General features: G+C 40.0%; 1 protein-coding gene across 3 annotated transcripts in view; it reads left to right on the top strand.

The window, feature by feature from the left end:
* Window positions 1-19,806, top strand: part of dgkzb (diacylglycerol kinase, zeta b) — a 72,464-nt gene that overhangs the window by 29,550 nt on the left and 23,108 nt on the right. The window contains exons 1-14 of one of the 3 annotated variants that reach the window (XM_032581240.1): window positions 9,073-9,572; window positions 10,700-11,663; window positions 12,928-13,027; window positions 14,678-14,773; window positions 14,923-15,000; window positions 15,076-15,132; window positions 15,222-15,290; window positions 16,704-16,775; window positions 16,845-16,961; window positions 17,991-18,065; window positions 18,428-18,529; window positions 18,796-18,878; window positions 18,961-19,021; window positions 19,096-19,209. In XM_032581240.1, coding sequence (XP_032437131.1) covers window positions 9,473-9,572; window positions 10,700-11,663; window positions 12,928-13,027; window positions 14,678-14,773; window positions 14,923-15,000; window positions 15,076-15,132; window positions 15,222-15,290; window positions 16,704-16,775; window positions 16,845-16,961; window positions 17,991-18,065; window positions 18,428-18,529; window positions 18,796-18,878; window positions 18,961-19,021; window positions 19,096-19,209 — 2,088 coding nt within the window. In that variant the 5' untranslated portion in view covers window positions 9,073-9,472. Of the gene's footprint in view, window positions 1-9,072; window positions 9,573-10,699; window positions 11,664-12,927; window positions 13,028-14,677; window positions 14,774-14,922; window positions 15,001-15,075; window positions 15,133-15,221; window positions 15,291-16,703; window positions 16,776-16,844; window positions 16,962-17,990; window positions 18,066-18,427; window positions 18,530-18,795; window positions 18,879-18,960; window positions 19,022-19,095; window positions 19,210-19,806 lie in introns of those variants that run through there. The other 2 variants (XM_032581249.1, XM_032581258.1) reach the window with 2 other exon arrangements.

Below are 19,806 nucleotides of genomic sequence, written 5' to 3'. Positions count from 1 at the left end.
CTCTTTCTTATCTTTCCTTTCTTCCTTCCTATTTAAGGGTAAGTGTCAGTCATGGTGAAGAGCAAAGAGAAATAAAAAAGCGAATGGAGGTTACTGTAATTTCCTAATACGGTCAGAAATATAAGTGTGTGTGTGTGTGTGCTGGTGGTTTTCTCTGCTATAAGAGGAACTGGGTTACTGCACCAACTCACCACTTTGAGATAAGAGTCAGAACCGTCTCTGCAGATGAGGTCCATCGGAGCGGGACAGACCCGCAGAACGACCTCTGACCCCATTACAGTGTGTGTGAGGCCGTCAGAACCCAGGGATTACACAGACCCACTTCCTGGACTATCTTTGTCACTCACTGCCCTGTTTCTAAAAATAGCCGGGTCCGGAGGGGAGGCCGAGACTCCGAGGAGGAGAGGAGAGGATGGAAAGGAACCAGGAACACCTCCACGCTCCGAGCTGATGGGCTGTAACTAGTTTGACCACTAGATGGCAGCACAGGGACAAAAACTGCAAAACAAACCCGGGAGGCAGGAAGGAGAAAGCCGGTTCTGTTTTTATTAAACCCTTATAGCTGCGGATCTGAAGTGACTCCTCAGTGGTTTGTCTCCCGTCTGACTGGATCAGAAAGCCGATCCATCACTCTCACCTGATCTGGGATCAGTTTCCCTGCAACTGGATACAGCCGCATTAAGAGGAACCGGATACAGATGAGGTTCATAGTGAGGAAAAGGGTTTCATCATCTTAAAAGTCTGGATCAGAGCCGCCTGGATCATTTCAAAATCACTTCTTAAAACTTATTTTTATTCGGTGGCATTTAATTGAGGCCTGATACTGTAACTTTTCTGTTTGATGTCTTATTTTTATTTTATTTACTTATTATTAGTCTTTTGTATTATGATTTTTTTTCTCTTTCTCTTTTTATCAACTTATTCTATTGTGTTATTGTTTTTGTACAGCACTTTGGTGCAATTTCAAACCTTTTTTTAAAAGGTGCTATAAAAATAAATTTGACATTGCGTGTGTGTGTGTGTGTGTAAATATTCAGGATAAGAAATGTTTAGATTTATACTCTTGTTCTTTATCCCTAAAGGGAAAACAAATCTACATTTTGTTTTACACTGATGTAAACAATAATTTTTACAATTAAATTTATATCAGCATTTTTAAGTGTTAGTGCTTAAGCAAACTATTAATCACATGATAAATTAAAATAAGCTTGATCATTTCTATTCTGACATAATTTTGCTTCATCCGGACCCATTTTAAATATGATTTCAGTTTTGCGCCTTTTTATTTATTGTTTTTGGTTTTATTATCTTGTATAGAAAACTTCCAGTGTAGAGTGTTTGATACAAAATTAATATTTATTAATCTTTTAGAGGGTGAACTTCCATTATTCCATGATATCAGTTGAAAATTGTTTCTAAAACAGTAATATTATTACTTAGTGCAATAAATTTTGGGACATTTTATCGTCCAGCAAAATTTTTAATTTTTCTGGACCTTTATCTGCTGTCCTTGGTCTGGTGAAACTGCGACTGGTGCGCTTTAACAAAAACAGGTGGCGTCATGAGGAATGAACGTTTTCTGAATGTTGAATTGATGTTGTAAAAAGTTTAAGCTGAACTACGTCTGTCATGATAAAAAATTTTGCTGGACAATAAATTATCCTAGGAATCGTCGCGATAAACAATAATATTGTTGTTTTGAGACCATCTTCAAGTAATATGATAATGGCACAATAATAACGCAGGAAAACATTCTCAAAGATCAATAAATTTTAAATTCTAATGAACATTTTTAACACTGGAACTGGAAACCTTTTTAAACATCCAATGTAAACAGAAACAATAAATAAAATTAATGTTTAAGTCTCTATAAACAAAATAATCTTTAAAAATAAGGTTTAGTTGAGACCAAAGCACCAGACTGAAGATTTTTATCATCCAGTTTCTGATAGAAAAAAAAGGTGAAAAAACAATTAATCACACAAATGGAAATTATTGAGCTCGTTTTAATTTATTGTGAGATTTAATTTCTGTGAACTGAACTTTGAAGAAGTTCTTGGAGAGAATACCAGCTTGTTTCAGACTTTCTGGATATATTTAACATCCAAAATGTTTAAAACCAACTTCTCTCTAACTCAATTTCCAATCCTCGTTTCTTCAGTGTTGTTTTTTAATCTGAAACATTTTTGTCTTATAAGAAGTAAATTCCCATTTTTCCCAGAGAAGCGTTGCACAGGAAAGGATCTGAGAGTCACACCTTCCTGTTAGCAGCTGACGCTAATCTGTCCAGGCAGCAGAAGGAGGCGACCCAATGGGAGCTGCTGATCTTTTAAGCCTCTTCCAGGTTTCAAATCTGTCCTCTAATTGAAACATAGCAACGAGAAGAGAGTCTCAAATGAATTCCTGCTGCCTGCGGACGAAGCGGAGCTCGCTGTTTTACGATCAGGATGCAAAAACTGAAGGTTTTTATCATCAGTTAAACAGGGCAGAGCTTCAGACAGAACATCTGGAATCATATAAAACTGGTTTATCTCCCAGCTGTAAAACAAAAAGAAACTAAACCAAAAAAATAAGATTATGTCTTAAACAAAACCCACACAACTAGCATAAAATGGTTAGTTTGTTTATGCATAGGTTGAGGTTTTAACTGAACGAATCACAGGTTCTGGCTTTGGTTTATATCTACTGCAGAAAGTGGGAATCAAACTTCCTAAAAAACATAAAAAATGAAAAATACTTGCCAGGATAAACGGCAAAATACACAGAATATTTTTACAATCAAAATGTTAAATATTTTCATTCTGTTATGTGGAAGCACCTTCAGGTTTAATCGTCAACTTTTTTGAGCTTTACTCGTGTTTCCAATGTTACTCCCTCATTAAAAACATACCTGGAGTGTTGCTTTTATTCTTTCACACATGTCTGAGGAATCTTTGAGTTTCTCCTCCTACAGACTAGCCAGCAGCAATTAGCAAACACCAGGTGGAACCGTTTATCCGCTGAGCTTATTATAGGAATTACTTCTCAGTGCAATGATAGTACAAATGTTGCTAAAGGGAAATCGTAGGAGAGAGACAAAGGCCCAATTTCATGGCATTAATTTTAGAAGTTGAATTTCTTGCAAGTTATGTTTAATATATACATTGTGCAGTAAAAAGGCAGAATATACCTGAAAAGTACATAGTAACCTCTCTTTAAAAAAGCAGAAAATAGTTTTTAAAGAAAAACCAAACTAGTTCCTGCTGTTTTAGGAATTGCAGCGGCCTGCGAACAGCTAAAGTCCAAGAATAAATGAAAAACCCTCTAAAAATGCTAATATTTTATTAGTTCCAGCCCCAGATTTACCTTAATATGCATCAACACACAGTGGAACAGTCAAAGCACTAGGAGCAGAAACTGCAGTCTGTCGTATTTCCGCTGTTGGAGTTTCAGCCAATCAGCAGCAAGGAAAACAAATGGCGGCTCAAAAGCGAACTTTGTGAAGGCCAAGTAAAATCGAAGCCTAACCATTCTGCCGTGGAGTTGACCTGAATTCAAGTCCAAATAAACAGAAGCTGTAAAACAAGATGGCGGCTCATTTTTAACTATTGAAACCCAAGGAGTGAATTGGTGGGGGGAAAAAAAATGTTGTAATCAATATGATCGTCTGATCGCGCAGCTCCGTTTTCACAGCATCCTGAATTCAGTTTGTTGTTTTCTGCCTTAAAACAATCAGATCGGCTGATCTAGAAGCAGAACCAGGACCAGAATCAGAGTCTCTAATTAACCCGCGATCAGCCCGTCCTGTCTGCAGGAAGACGAGCCGTGAGTCAGACGTCGTGTTTGGACAGATTAACATGCGGCCTCGCTTCCTGTCATTTTTCTCCCTAATTGGATCCATAATGTAGCAGCGCGCTTTGGCCTTGAAGTGTTAATGAGGAGTCGCTGGAGCGGCCGGCGGCTCCATTCATCTCTACTGAAGAGCAATTTATAAAAAGCAGCTGCAGATCAGCTGGTCCTGGATCAGCCGCTGAGAAATTCACAAAAAATCAACAGATCCCTGCATTTTTTCTGTCTGTGAATTTATTACAATTTCTCCTCACAAATGGTCAAAACATTGAGTTTAATTGAGGCTAACTCCCACCTGTAGGTGGCAGTATTTCTGACTTCTTCTGCACTGCTGCCTTGGTATTACTTGATGTCAAGTTATAGTCCATGATCTATCAAAAAGTTACATTTACTGTCACATAAGCGCTAATATTGCAAAATTACTTAAATCACTAAATTAGCACCACAAAATCCGTGATTTTGATTGCAAAAAAAAAATCACAAAAACAATCGCAAAATCCTGGAGGGACTGATCAATGTGAAAGATGTTGGATATTTATTGAAAATTCATGTTTTCCATGTTTTTATATTTGAGTTTCTACTGATTCTAAAAACAGTACAAGCACTTAATAAAACATTTAGCCTTTTTGTTGTCAATAAGTTCATGTGTTTTGGTTTCTGGAAAATGAAACCAATAAAACATAGCAAATCAGCAGGCACTGCGCCGTTACCTAGCAACCCCAGAAGAGTTCCATCCGTTACCTAGCAACCCAAGCTGAACTCCAGCACATTTGTTCAGCTGGCTTTACTGTTGTACAATGGCTGCTGGAAAAGACAAGTGTTTTGTTGTTGACATACTATCCAGAAACTACTTGCTGCATTCTTGTTGGTTGTGCACTTCTGCTTTTCAAAGGTGTATGGTTGTAGACGTGCGCATCTGTCTGCAGCCATTTTCATGTACGTGTGTAAGTCGAGTTGGGGGGCGTGGCCAGCAGCAGCTTATTTGGATTTAAAGAGACAAGACGCCCTAAAACAGCTCAAAGTAGGCAGAACTGATTAAACTAAAATCTGATCATCTAAAAATTATTTTGTGCAAAAAATGTAACCAACATATTTTGTACCACCACAGACCTGTTCTAATCTGTTCAAGGAAGTAAAATAGGTCACCTTTAAATTGAAGGTACTGACAGCTTAATATTTGTGCAGTTTACTGGGTTTTTATCAACTCATTCTGGCTCAAACGGACCTTTGGGAACATTCATGATCTTAATTGGGCCTCGTTTAGATCATTTCTATTAAGCGGTTCACACGTTAACTGGTCTTGGATCAGTTGTTGGTGACTTGCTTACCGCTCTGGATACAAACATAAACCTGATCCTGGATCAGCTCTGGTCTCCTCCGCCAGGAAGCTAAATCGGGATGAGTTTGGGTTATTTACATGTGAAGCAGAGAGCTGGTCCTGGATCAGCGGCTCGGCTCAGAGGAGGGAAGCTGAGGTGAAGCTGCAGTTTTCAGCCCGCAGAGTTTATTTAAACCGGCCGCTTGCTGTGCGTTCACGCAGTGCTGCCTCTGGTCTCCATCTGCGCAGGACCCAGCGTCTCTCCGCCGCCTGTCAGGTTGTATTCAGCTGCGAAGATCTGCTGCTTTTCTTTTATTCTGTTGTTGTTTGGTGTTTTGATTTATTTTAAAACCACTGGACCATCTCAGCCGGTGTTTCTGCCTCTTGGCGGATCGATCTCGGCTTTAATGAGACAGATTGCTCTCAGATTAGGCTCAGATTTCCTCTCCTGATCTTCTGATGCTCCTGTTTGCTGCCAGAAAACATTCCCGATACGATCAAACCCTTAAAACCGTCGCTGCTGCTCCTGTTACGTTGCTATTTTTAATTTTAACGAATCAGGATACAAAATATTTGCTTAAAATCGTAAAGTTTGACTTTCAAATCTTGTCTCATGTTTTAAAAATGATTATTTCTGGGTTTTTTAAGAAACTTGGTTTGTAAACAAGAAAAAATCTGAAGTAAATTTAGCAACACAGAGCTGAAAGTCCTTCTTCAGGAAACAAATGGTAAATTTAAAAAAAAACTTTAAATAAAAAAAAAAGTGTAATTATTTTAAAGTTTTTAATTTGTTTCCCTTCTTATATATTTATATTTAAAATGTATTCATTGAGAGCAAAGTGGAAACCTGTTGAATTTAGCAACAGTTCCTGCTGGTTTAACGTAATATCTTCGTTTGTTATGATGTAAAGCACTTTGAAATGCCTTGCTGCTGAAATGTGCTATACAAATAAAATTTGATTGATTTGATTGATTGATTGAGAGCAAGATGAAACCAAATTTCCTGTGTTCACAAACTTTGCAGATAGAGATGATTCTTGGTTATTTTACTACAAAAATAAAGATGAAAAAAATCCAAAACTTCAATATATACTCTATTAAACAGTAAAAATAAAAAATATAAGCATTCAAATATAGTTTTTAATGTAAAATATAATTTATAAAGTGCATTCATCTTCATCATCAGACGTTAGCAGCTTCGTCAGCTGCCGAGGCAACAATGGTTTTATAATTAAAAAGCAGCCGGCGTTTAGTTGACTGTTTGATAAACTGTTTGGTTTCATGCTGCTGCAGATAACGATCCAGACGCCTGGAAAAACGTCGAGGCAAAGCAGAGCGTCCCAGCTTTCTAATACAGAGGCAGAAAACAAGAGAGGCGCTGTGAAACATGCAAATGTATGGAAACAAGCTCTGCCTCGTGCAGAAAAAATCTCCCACATGTGACACAGAATTCAGGGCTTTATATTTCATCGCACTACAGATTATTAATCTTAGGATTGAATTATATTTTACACAGCAACAGCAGCAATGCAAAATGTTAAACGGTGTGTGTGAAATATGTACAAATGAAGCTGGGAATCATAAATACAAACACAATTTGAGGTATATTATTGTGAAAGTATTCATAGATTAGCTTGGTTTTCTTTTTGTAGCAAAGATTTTTCTTCATACAAATTATTTATTATAACCAGTTAGTAGCATCAATCGCTTTTAGAAACTTCTGAAAAGTGCAAGGAAGTTGCGCTCAGTGTCTTCTTTTGAGGTTTTTATCTGGTTTCCTTTAGTGTTTCTTGGTGCAGCGCCCCCACAGGCAAGGATGGAAACAACTTTGTAAATAAGTTTGAATCGTTTGACACAGTGCAATGTAAAAGTGAACCGCACCACCTGAAAATGTAACAAATGTTGCGGTTTTGGACCCGAAACAAACATAGTTTACAGGTGAGATGGGTAATTGTTGGAACAGGTGAGAATTAAGCCATGTGTCAGGTGAGATAGTTAACAGTTGAGACGGTACCATTCGACACAGGTAATGGTTGGAACAGGTGACAAGAAAGCCATGTGAAAGGTTTAGATGGCTACCAGGTGAGACGTGTGACTGGTGAAATAGGTAAAGTGTGAGACAGTTACCAGGTGAGGAAGTTAACCAGAGGTACAGATGACAGTTTAGATAATTATCATATGAGATAGGTAGCAGGTGAGACAGGCCAGGTAAGACAGGTAATGGTTGGAACAGGTGAGACGGAGGACTAGTTTAGATAGTTACCAGGTGAGACAGATAACGAGCTAGTGAACAAGTGAGACGGGGAACAGGTGAGACGGGTAACAGGTGAGACGGGTAACAGGCGAGATAGGTAACGGGTGAGACGGGTAACAGGCGAGACAGGTAACAGGCGAGACGGGTAACAGGCGAGATGGGGAGCAGGTGAGACGGGTAACAGGTGAGACGGGTAACAGGCGAGACGGGTAACAGGCGAGACGGGTAACAGGCGAGACGGGGAGCAGGTGAGATGGGGAGCAGGCGAGACGGGTAACAGGCGAGACGGGTAACAGGCGAGACGGGTAACAGGCGAGACGGGTAACAGGTGAGATGGGGAGCAGGCGAGATGGGGAGCAGGTGAGACGGGTAACAGGCGAGACGGGTAACAGGCGAGACGGGTAACAGGCGAGATGGGGAGCAGGCGAGATGGGGAGCAGGTGAGACGGGTAACAGGCGAGACGGGTAACAGGCGAGACGGGTAACAGGCGAGATGGGTAACAGGCGAGATGGGGAGCAGGCGAGATGGGGAGCAGGCGAGATGGGGAGCAGGTGAGATGGGGAGCAGGTGAGACGGGTAAAAGGTGAGACTGCAGAGTGACGGTGAAGAAGACGAGGGTCTATAAATAGCTGCTGTCCCTGATAATCTGCCGGCAGACGCTCACGTAACGTCTTCCTGCTAATCTGCTGGAGCCGACAGTCGAGGAAACACAGCAGGGATCAGGGATCACACCCACTGCTGCAGACACACTGGGAATACTGGGAACACTGGTGATACTGGTGACCCTCTCTAAAGGTGGAGCAAGGCTGGCAGAACAGGAAGTAGCGACTTGTCGTCCAGGTTCCTCCCGTGTTTCTGTTGACTCGTCTGTTTAAACGTTTAGATCTTTTTGTTTGTTCTGACCTCTTAAAGATAATCCATTCAGATTATTTTGTTTCCTTTAACTTGATTTTAGTTTGTTTCACATCTTTTTGTTTTTTCTAATTTATACTTCTCTGGGTTGTTTTCTTTAATTCTGATTGTTTTGTTGCCATCCTTTCTGTCAGTTTTCACGATGCATGTTTTTGCATTGTTTTGGAGCTTGTTTAGCTTCTTTCTGGGTTGGTTCTTTTGGGTTCTCTGGGCGTTTTGCTGTTTTTTATGGACTTTTTCTGTCTCTCTTTGTAGTTTTTTCTTCTATTAACCATTTTTTCACCATTTGTGTGTTTTTTTTCGGACAAATTTCTGTTTGATTTTTGAGGTTCTGACTTCTGTACAGAGGCTCACACTTTCTCGATGCACTGCAAAAACACAAATTTTTTACCAAGTATTTTGGTTTAGTGTTTAATGAAAAAATCTTAGTTTTCTCATATTTCATGTGCACTAACTTGAAATACAGGAGCTTCCAAAAATAAGCTTCTGTAATGTTTTTTGGAAGATATGGGAGCTTGTTTTTGGTAAATACCTTAACATTGATAAAATGTACTACTTTCACTGGCAGATTATTTCACTTATGACATTTTGAAAAAATAATCTGATAGTGGAATAAGTACTTTAAAAAAATCTACTTTAAGGTATTATTTACTGAAAACAAGCTTCTGTATATTGTTGAAAAGTTACTTAAAAGTTGGTTTTGTTTTATTTCATGTGTACTGAGATATTTGCAATAGAAACTAGAGCCAAAAGTACTTGGTAAGTTTTTGTTTTTGCAGTGATGGATGGTGATGTTTGGATCATCGAGCCTCAGCCTGAGCATTCAGACCGCTGACGGTGGCCTTTCAGATTCAGATTCCTGATGTTTTCTGTTCAGAGGCCTGGAACGCAGCAGGTTGTCGTGGCTTTAATTACAGTTGTGGTTTAAGGCGATGACGGCTTCCTGTCGTCGTGCTGATTCTCCTGAGGAGTGAAAGCCTCACTTCCCGTGAGCGATTTATAATTCATGCTCCAGGTGCTTCTGTAACATGAGGAGACCTTTATTCAGCCTGAATGAACCGAGCAGTCAGAGGGCTGCTGTCGCCACCAAGAGGAGGTAGACCGTCTTCTGCTTCCACAGAAAGGAGTTCAAAGATTTCAGGGGAAATTCTGCAGATAAATGGCGTTCAGTCCGGTTTCACCAAACCACACAAACTTCCTTAACAGAAGAGACAGAAAAGAGGAGAAAGAAGCTGCCTGGTCCTGCAGTCTGCTGAGATGTGAGTTTAAAGTGAACCTGTTGGACATAAAACATGTCAGGTCATTTACCTGTGGATTAACCAGCCTTAAAGAGGCAGCATGACATATTTTCCAGGCACATGGTGACATTTTAAAGCATAATCGAGTAGGGCAGGAAGGATTAATCGGATTAATTGTGATTAATCGATTATTGAAATAATCGTCAGCTCATTTAGTAATCAATTAACAGTTGGAGTGTACAGACTCAAAAAAGGGCATTTGATGAAAAAACCCAACACATTAAGAACAGTAATTAAGCCAAAACTGTATGAAAATTATATAAATTTTTAATTCAGGATAAAAACACAGTTGTCTTTATTTAATGCATTTCTAATATTGCATGAAAAATGGTTAAATGAAATCAAATTTTTAATTTGATTAATCGATTAGTGGTTAATAAATTAAAAGAAACTTGATGTTGCAATTAGACCCCTTGAAAAATGGACCTCTGTCTCTTTAAGAAGGTTCTAATCTTCTGACACCGACTTCAGCAAGTTGTCACAACAACGCTCCTCCATTATGCCATTTACAACCGTTCTTAACCTCTGATTCTTACATTTCTGCAAACTGGAATTACAAAAGTAAATTCGCTTCATAGAAACGGCAATTTTGAGAAACGTTTTGTTGCCAGCGGTTTTTCGGCCGTGTCAAAATTAGTGTATTTTGCAAAACTGCAATGGAAACATTTTTTCGCATCACACCAGTCATGTGATCAACAACCGGATGTTACCACTGGTGGAAATGATAAAGACAACAGGAAGTGATAGAAGATGTGATTTCAATTGCGTTTTTTATTTAATGGAAACGACGGAATTGCGAAATTGTGTTTCTCTTGACATTAACGAAATACCAACAAAGTTTTGCTCACATCTGTAATGGAAACGCAGCTACTGAGAGAGGTGGTCCAGTGGTCCAAATGACTGATTTACTGTGCAGCCCTGGTACATTAACAATCCCAACAATTCAGACAGTTTTAGGGGTTTTAATTATCATTAACGACAAATCAAAATCTTATCATTTATCGTGATAAACGATAAACGATATGACCAACCCCTACATCTCACTGAGATCAGTTCCGGTAATTCAGCATAATTTTCTACACCAACAGCCGTAGGAGACCCCTCCGCGTCCAACATGGACACATTTTTCCGTCGTCACTTCAGGAGGAAGGAAGCGTCCCAGGAGGCGGACCCTGCCGCTGCCTGCCGCCAGCGCCGGCCCAGCGTCGCCATCCCCACAAGTAAGGCCCGCCGCCGCTCCAGCGTGGGCCTCCCATCCTCTGCCCTGACGCAGCGCCGACGCTCTACCGTCCAGCCGCCGGCACCAAAGAGAAAGCATGGCCGCCGGCGGTCCAGCACCACCACGCCCAGCCTGAATCCGCGGTTCGCCGTGTGTCGGAAGAAGGTGGGGAAGCTGCGGACCATTGACACCCACCTGCTGGGGCCGTCCATGCTGCTGGCCAGCCTCATCCAGATGGCGGAGGAGGACGAGGAGGGCGAGGGCGGCGGCCTGGGGGTGGGGCTTCCCACAGGGGAACAGCAGGTGGAGGTGAGAGGCGGAGTCAACAACAGAGCGGCATTTTCCCGCTCCAGCAGCCTCCAATCGGACCGAGACGATGACAGCAGCGATTACTCCAGCAACAGCCAATCAGAAGGCAGCCTGTTGTCGGCAACGGAGCAGCTGCCTGAGGAGGAAGACGAGGACGAAGCCTCCACCTCCTCCCTCTCTACCTCCGCCCTGCAGGTCCTGAGGAAGCCCCCTGATGTTCTGTCCCAATCGCGGCCCCTGATCCGGGCCCCTCGCTGCCTTCGCAGGAACTCCTCCCAGGTGTTCGCCGGAGACCTGTCCCCATTTGTCTGCTACCGCAGCTCCAGCCAGAGGAAGAGGAGGAAGATCTCCACCGTCTCCAAGGCTGGGAGCCCCTGGCCGGGCAGAGGCCACCCGCTGCCCTGCCGCAAGAGCTCCGTCTACTACCTCAACCACCCGGCCTTCTACAGGGGCCCCGGGCCCCTCAGCCCGCTGGGGCCCCACAGCTATGACTCCCGCCTGGAGAGTCTGAGTGCCTTCTTGCTGTATGTAGTCCAGCTGCTGTCTGCCCACTAATTTAGCTCTGTGTGATGAAAACCCAAATATCTAAGAACTTACAGATGATCTATTATGATTCCTTGAACAGTTTAGGATCAGTCTATAAAAAACATGTTCATTACCTCTTATCACTAAATCATTCTTAGATAATGAGATTTTAGTCTGATCAAAATAGGCTATTTTAAACTGTTTTAGGGCCTCCTGTCACTGTAAATCCAAATAAGCTTCTCCTGGCCACGCCCCCCCAAACTCAACGTTTACACTGGCACATAAAAATAGCTGCAAACAGATGCAAAATTATACAACCACACAGCTTTGAAAAGCAAAAGTAGAACCTCCTGCATACCAACAAAGAATGCAGCAAGTGGTTTCTGAAAAGTATGTCAACAGCAAAACTCTTGTTTATTCCAGCAGCCATTGTACAGTGCATACAGCGGTAAAAGCAGCTGACGAAACATGTTGGAACTCTGCTGGGGTTGCTAGGTAACGGCCAGAACTCTACTGGGGTTGCTATTTTACAGAAAACAAAGGAGAGTGAAAACTTGGACTGATGACTATGTGTGATGATGTAATCTCTAAATGTAGAAATACTGTAAGGATGGATAAAATCTTGCTCAAAGTTAAAGTTTTGCTCCAAAGTTTGAAATTTTGAAAGCTGACTCAGAAGAAAAAACATTTCTTTTGAGTCAACCAGGGGAAAAATGTGTAAAATTATAACCTAGAAGCATAATAATTCTTTGTTCAAACATGGTGGACAGTTACGTATATCGGTCTAACGTCTCTCCGCCCAGGTTAGCATGGCTCACTATTAGCTCTCAAAGTGTTGTTGGTTGGAGTCCAAATGTGTTTTTCTATTAATTGAACCAAATCAATATGGAACAGCGCCCCCTAGTGCTTTGCACTGTTTTGTCACTGTGCGTAAACGTCCTTGTGCTCCTCTGAATATCACTGAAGTTCAGTGGAATCAGTACAGTGGAAATTAAAGGACTATTTCACTATTTTTAGAAGAGTTTGGGCTGCATTCTTTTTAGGACAGCATAAAATTAGTGATCAATACTTCTGTAGTAATTAGTGTTTCCAATAATTTACATCATACATTTTATTTTATTTATTAATGATGGGAAGACATTTCTATGTAACTGAAATGATGTTAGTTCTGGTCACATTTAGTACAATTAATCTTGAATTGCTTTAACGCCCAATGTAAATGAAACTTTCTCAGAGGGTTTTTTCTTCTTCTACCGTTTTCAGGAAAGCCATCGCCAAGTCGGGCCTGCAGAACGCTGCGACTCAGTCCAATGCGTCCGGACAGACGGACTCTCAGCAGCCCAACAGCACCATCGACTGGAGCGTAAGTCACGTTTCATTCATTCAGAAATGAAACACAGCTGAGTTGTATTCAATAAAACACAGACTCAACATTAGTTTCACTTTTTGAAAAGCATCAGTTTACGTTCTAGAAACATCTGAATAGACAAAGGACACAAAATCGTTCCATCCCATGAAAATGTACATGTTTTTGAAGTATTTTCCAAGTTTTGTTAAACGGAACAATAAAAAAAATTTCAATTTTTTTTCAAACATTACAATATTTTTTCTGTGTGCAGAAGCAAAATTGTTCTTCAAAAATCCCCTGGGTCATAATTTTTCTGAACTTCTACATTTCACTGGAATAACTATTGTTTATTTTTTAAATTATTTGTGAGCATCAACAGTTGTTCTCTTTTATCATTTCCACAAAATATTGTGATAAAACCCAAAGTCCATGTTGCCCACCCCTCCTTAAAAGGAACTAAAACTAAACCGTGGTCACTTAAAGAACCATGTAGAGTTTTCGGACTCTTTGGTTACCTAGCAACAACCTGTTGAGTAACTTGCGCAGCAGCAGTTTCAGGTTTTGCCTCATAAAAATGGAAATAATTTCCCTGCAGGGATGAATAAAGTAATTCTATAACTGCTTAAAAATACAAAAAATACTGGCGTAGAGTGAAAGGAGAAAAGAAGTGCAGTAGCTCAAGGGGAAATTAAGATTAAAACAACAAAGTCACCAGTTTGGTAGTATTTCAGATATCTGAAGCAAAAATATATATATATAATTATTAAGATCAACTGATATATCAAATCTTTTGCAACATGTGCCAGAACTCCACAATGAAAAGTACTCTGGGGTCAATATTGTTTTTCCAGTTAAAAATGCAATACAATATAGGGTTGGACAATCTTCTTTTTTTTCTCAGAATTCTCCCTTTTTAAAAAAAATATTTAAAAAATTAAAATTCTGACGTTTTTTGTCTTAAAAAAATGATAGACAGTTTCCTAACTCTTTTTTTTCTGTTTACTTTGTCTAGAAAATCTTTTAATCTGTTCTCTGCAACAAAATTGAAACTTTCTTTAAAACACACTTCTTCTGCTAACCAAGTTTAATAGATAAATTGATGTGTTTTCATCTTATTTTTAAATTTTTTTCTCCGAAGAGTTTTTGCGGCGCTAGTGGCTCGTATTTTTTGTGACAATAGGCAGACAGGAAGGAGGGTGAGGAAAGGGGGGAGGACATGCGGCAAAGGGCGTTGGGACTGGGAGTCGAACCCGCGACGTCCGCGTCGAGGACTAAGGCCTCCAAACGTGGGGCGGCTAACCCCCTGCGCCACCACAGCACGCGTGTTTTCGTCTTATTTTTGATTAAAAAGTCACTGGATGTTTATAAAACACAGCTATTAAGAGAAAAATGCTTTGTGCCTAACATGCTCCATTAAAGATCAATTAGAATTAAATTATAATATGTAATTTAAAGTTTCATGCTAAAAAAAATTACAAAGGTGCCCACCGGAGGGCCAAAATTGTTCCAAGGCCCACAAATGGCCCCAGGGCCACACTTTGGACACCCCTGCCTTATAGAGTGATACATTTTTCAGTCATATCATCCAGCAGTTTGGGATCTAAACTCTGTGTTTGGCTCACGATTGGTTCCCAGTGAATCAGTTTTGTGTATTTTGGGTTGCAGGAGAACGCCCAGTATGGGGAACACATCTGGTTCGAAGCCAGTGTTTCTGGAGACTTCTGTTATGTTGGAGAACAGTACTGCGTCGCCAAGTCTCTGGTGAGTTCACCTCCACTGGTTTGTTTTTGGTCCCAGTCAGTGAGAAAAGAGGAGCGACTCTATCAGGGCCGGCTCAAGCCTTTCTGGGGCCCCAAGCATGGTTTGGGAAAATGTCCCTGACTCACTGTGAACTCAATCTGTTTTTCCAGCAAAAGTCTGTACCACGGATGAAATGTGCTGGCTGCAAGATTTCGGTGCACGTCATGTGCATGGAGCAGCTGGAGAAGGTAAATGAGCTCCAGGTCAGCACCTCGTCTCAGATGTCTCTCCTCCCCAGCTCAAGGTTTCTGTCCTCTGCCCAGATTAACTTCAGGTGCAAACCGTCGTTCAGGGAACCGGCGTCTCGAGCCGTCCGAGAGGTCAGCGGCTCATGTTCACGATCTGAAAGTGTCCACTGTTGACGTAACGTTGAGGTAAATAATGCTCTGAAAAACATCTCGTTCTCCAGGCCAACGTCGTTCGACATCACTGGGTCCACAGGAGACGGCAGACTGGGAAGTGTCGGCAGTGTGGGAAGGTTGGTTTCTGACTGGATGAGTTTTTATTCTGTTTCTAAACCAGATTTACCAATTTCCTTCAGTAGTTCTTCTCCTTATAGTTGTTTTCTGTCTAAAATTATCGCTGGTTTGGGGACATTTAGCAGTTAAAGAATGTTCTGTTTATTACTCCTTCAACATTGCTGGAAAAACAAAAAGTTAATCAGAACGTCTCAGGAATAAGAATAGTATGACTTTAGGCAGTAGCTTAAAAATGTAGGAAAAAAATCTAACATTTCCCACATCAACTTATAAAACAACCATTCAAACTTTAAACAACTTGTTTCTGTTTTTACAAAGTAACTGTTTGAGGGTTTTTTCCATTTTCCATCAAAATATTTAGCACAGAGTAATAATGTCACACACTCTAGAGTCTAACCTCAAGAGAAGTTCTGAAATTTGTTTGATTTAAACTACTCTCACCCCCACAGTTTTATCTCCATATGTGCATTTAATACATCAAAAAGTTGGTGTTTCTCTCCACTTTCACACAGTTTCTCTTTCACTGCAATAGGACTTACAGTTTTCCATCAGTTTGGCCCTAAGTGCAGAGAGCTCACACTTACTCTCATTCACTCCCATTGTATTTTAACTCAGAATTTTTCTTTCTAAAATAAAACTGCAGGCTCTCTTTAACCTTTCGTACCTCCTAAATAAAACTCTGTAGACGCATAAAAACGTGTATGAATGCCCGCTAAAAGGTTCTAACACTCATGGTTCAGAAATTTTTCTGATACAACTTATAGTTTGTACACAGTGACCGTTAGAGGCTGGTGAGTGGAACGGCGCTGTAGGCTCCCTAAAAGAAGAGGGAGTTGCCATAGCAACCACACACAGAGAAGCTGCAAAGTTTCTGCTGCTGGTTACAATCAGAAACTGTTTCAAGAGTTTAGGGCAGAGAGTTTTCTAAAATAAAATGGTGAAACGGGTATGAATTATGAACAGCTTTAAGAAGGTATTTCTCTGTAATTTTATGTTATATTGATTGTGTATGTTTTCTGCATATGTGTTGCTTGACATATTGAAGCAAATGCTCTTTAATATGTTTTTCATTATAGTATAATTTATTTTTGATCGATGGCCTCTATATTGTATTTGTTTATTTTATAGTTTCTTCTTTTATTTTGAATTTATCGTGTGATCTACAGTATGTATGTCATGTATTGTTTTGTTTGTGTTGAATGTGTGAAACCCCAGGAAGAGTAGATGCAGAAAATTGCAACTAATGGGGATCTAAATAAAAGAATGAATTCATTTAGCAGTTTTCTAGTCATACTGACCGTTGGTCAATGGACAACTTGCATATCAACTTGTGCAAGGAGGAAACTGGAATCAAATGTGCGAGTTTCAGATCGGCAGCTCCTCCAACTGTACCTCCATCATGTCACCAACAGGGCTTCCAGCAGAAGTTTACATTTCACAGCAAAGAGATCGTAGCCATCAGCTGCTCTTGGTGCAAACAGGCGGTGAGTTGACATCGTTAACACAAAGCTCCAGGTAACTTCCTGCCAGCTGACTCTCCGTCTCCGTTTCAGTATCACAACAAGGTGACGTGCTTCATGCTGCAGCAGATAGAGGAGTGCTGCTCTCTGGGGGCCCACGCTGCCGTCATCGTCCCTCCAACATGGATCATCAGAGTCCGCAAGCCGCAGGTATTTACTGTCCAGAAATGTTTTTTACGCAGCCTCCTGGGTTTTAAACTCCAGTGCCGCCTCCCAACTACTTCCTCTTTTTCCTTTCTGTGATCCGGACCTCCCCATCATCCTTTAAACTGGTCTGGATCTCCAGGTTTTCTCATGGAAGTTTTTATTTTGTTCTTGCTGCTTTTTCACTCAGTTTTTATCACGGCATATTTGGGTCAATTTATATGGGGGAAAAAAATTAGGTGTAAGTTTCCATCGAAAAACTAAAAAGATTTGAGATTAGTCAAATTTTCTAGAAACCTTTTTTTTAAAAAGAAATTTCTGAGTTTCAAAATTAAAGATTCTCAACCTTTAAAACTCAGAGATTTCCAAGTTTTTTCTAGAAAGTTCTGAAATTAATCTTGAAATCTCAGGTTTTTTTCTCGCAAATTCATAACTTTTGGAGCTCAGACATTTTCAAGATTTTTTCTAGAAAGTTTCTGAGGTTAGTTTTGAAATTTCTGTTTTTTCTATCAAATTTTCAATTTGTTTTTTTTTTCCAGAAAATCTCTGAGACTAATCTCAAAATTTCAGAATTTCTTTTCTTTCCACATTTTAACTTTTGAAGCTCAGTAATTTCCTTATTTTTTATAGAAAATTTCTGAGATTAATCTTAACATTTCTGAGGTTTTTTATGTTAATTTACGCCCTTTTTTCTACCTACAGTTCTTCTAACATTGTAAATTTTAAAGTCCTGTCTGCAAAAACGTTTACCAAATACCTGACACATGAACCTCAGTTTATCTTGTTTGACTGACAAAGATAAATAATCTGCTTATAAATTAGAGCTGACTTTATCTTAATTTATTTAATTTCTCTTTGGAATCAATAAAGTATTTTTTAATTGAATCTCTAGTAACTCTATCCTCAGTCTAACTCATAAATCTTCAGATTTATGCCTGAAGGATCAATGGGAGGGGCGGTGTGCCAAAGACTGATCAGTTGCTCAAAGCCTAGAGAAAAGTCTGCAGTTGATGATAGGTTCTACTTTTTCTGCAGACGTCTCTGAAATCCAGTAAAAAGAAGAAACGGACGTCACTGAAGTGCAACAAGTCGACCAAGAAGGGAGCAGAGGTCAGCAAAAAGCCACTTTATGTGCTGCATTAAATACAGTATTTACTTCACAAGTAATCTTCTTCCTTAGTGAATTCAGTTTGGTCAGTAATGACATTGGATGTAGCTTTTTTTGGTTCATAGTGACTCTGAATGCAGTTTAAAACTGACATTGAACGCAGCATTTTGTTTAAAACTGACATTGAACGCAGCATTTTGTTTAAAACTGACATTGAACGCAGCATTTTGTTTAAAACTGACATTGAATGCAGCATTTTGTTTAAAACTGACATTGAACGCAACATTTTGTTTAAAACTGACATTGAACGCAGCGTTTTGCATCATTTGTCTGCTCACTTTCTGATCTTTTGGTGGCTCTTCAGCTCCAAGATGGCCGCTGGAAGCCCTTCCTGGTGAAGCCCCTCCCCTCCCAACTAATGAAGCCTCTGCTGGTGTTTGTTAATCCGAAAAGCGGCGGGAATCAGGTAGTTTTCATTTTGGTTCATATCAAGATCCTAAATGTTCTCAGGAACCAGCCGTGCCAAAATGTATTGATAAAACTTAACAAACTGTTAAAATATTAATAAATAACGCTCTGTGCCTTCTTAAGATTAACTAATACTGACTATCTTTTCACGTTGATCAGTTCCTCCATTTGTTTTTCTGATCTTTGCAATCAAAAACTACTATAACTCAGCAGCTGACTTGTCGCCTTCCTCTTCCTCTTCTTCTTCCTCTTCTTCTTCTTCAGGGTGCAAAGATCATCCAGTCATTCATGTGGTACCTGAACCCTCGGCAGGTGTTTGACCTGACCAAAGGAGGACCCAGAGAGGGGTAAGCAGTCTTCCTCATTCGATGTAATTCCTCATTGGAACCTCAAACATTTCAGCCAGATCCGTTTCTTTGTCCCCTGCAGGCTGGAAATGTACTCCAAAGTTCCCAACCTGCGGATCCTGGCCTGCGGTGGCGACGGCACCGTGAGTTAAACGATGAATTAAACAAAGCTGTGAATAAAACAGATCCTGTGGTCACATGACCTCTGTCCGTTCAGGTGGGATGGATCCTGTCCGTGTTGGACCAGCTGAAGCTCCGCCCCCAGCCTCCGGTCGCCATCCTTCCTCTGGGGACGGGAAACGACCTGGCCAGGACTCTGAACTGGGGAGGGGTGAGTCCAGCCGATTCAGGTTTTATTTCCTTTAGTCTGAATTAGAAATAAAGCTTCTTGTAATGATTATTAGTTACCAATTATTCTGATGATTATTCTGGTAATTAATCGATTAATTTGATAAAAAATGGCACTTTCTGCAGATTTTTATACAATATTAGAAATACATTAAAAGATGTAAATAAACAAATAATTCATTTCCTATTTTAAATAACAAAATATACAATTTATTGCCTAAAATCCAGTTACAGTATTCCTTTAGTGAACATTTGATCATTTGTGTTAAAGGGCTAAAACGATTAATCGCGATGAATCCACTATTGAAATAGTCATCATCTAATTTAGTATTTGATTAATCATTAACTGGAGTAGACAGACTCAAAAAAGGCCATTGCTGACAGAACAACACACTCAGAGCAGAAATGAAAGCAAAATTGTACAAAAAATATATACATTTTGCATTTAAGTACCTTTGTACTTTGCTACAAATGATTAAGCATTCATTAAAGAAATATCGCTATTAGATTTTAGGCAATGAAATGGCTATTTGAATTATTAGTTTATTTATTGTAATCTATTTCTAATATTGTATAAAAA

This window comes from Xiphophorus hellerii, chromosome 2 (assembly GCF_003331165.1).
Source record: "Xiphophorus hellerii strain 12219 chromosome 2, Xiphophorus_hellerii-4.1, whole genome shotgun sequence".
In the NCBI taxonomy this organism is placed as follows: domain Eukaryota; kingdom Metazoa; phylum Chordata; class Actinopteri; order Cyprinodontiformes; family Poeciliidae; genus Xiphophorus; species Xiphophorus hellerii.
This window is presented reverse-complemented; position numbering and strand designations above follow the sequence as displayed.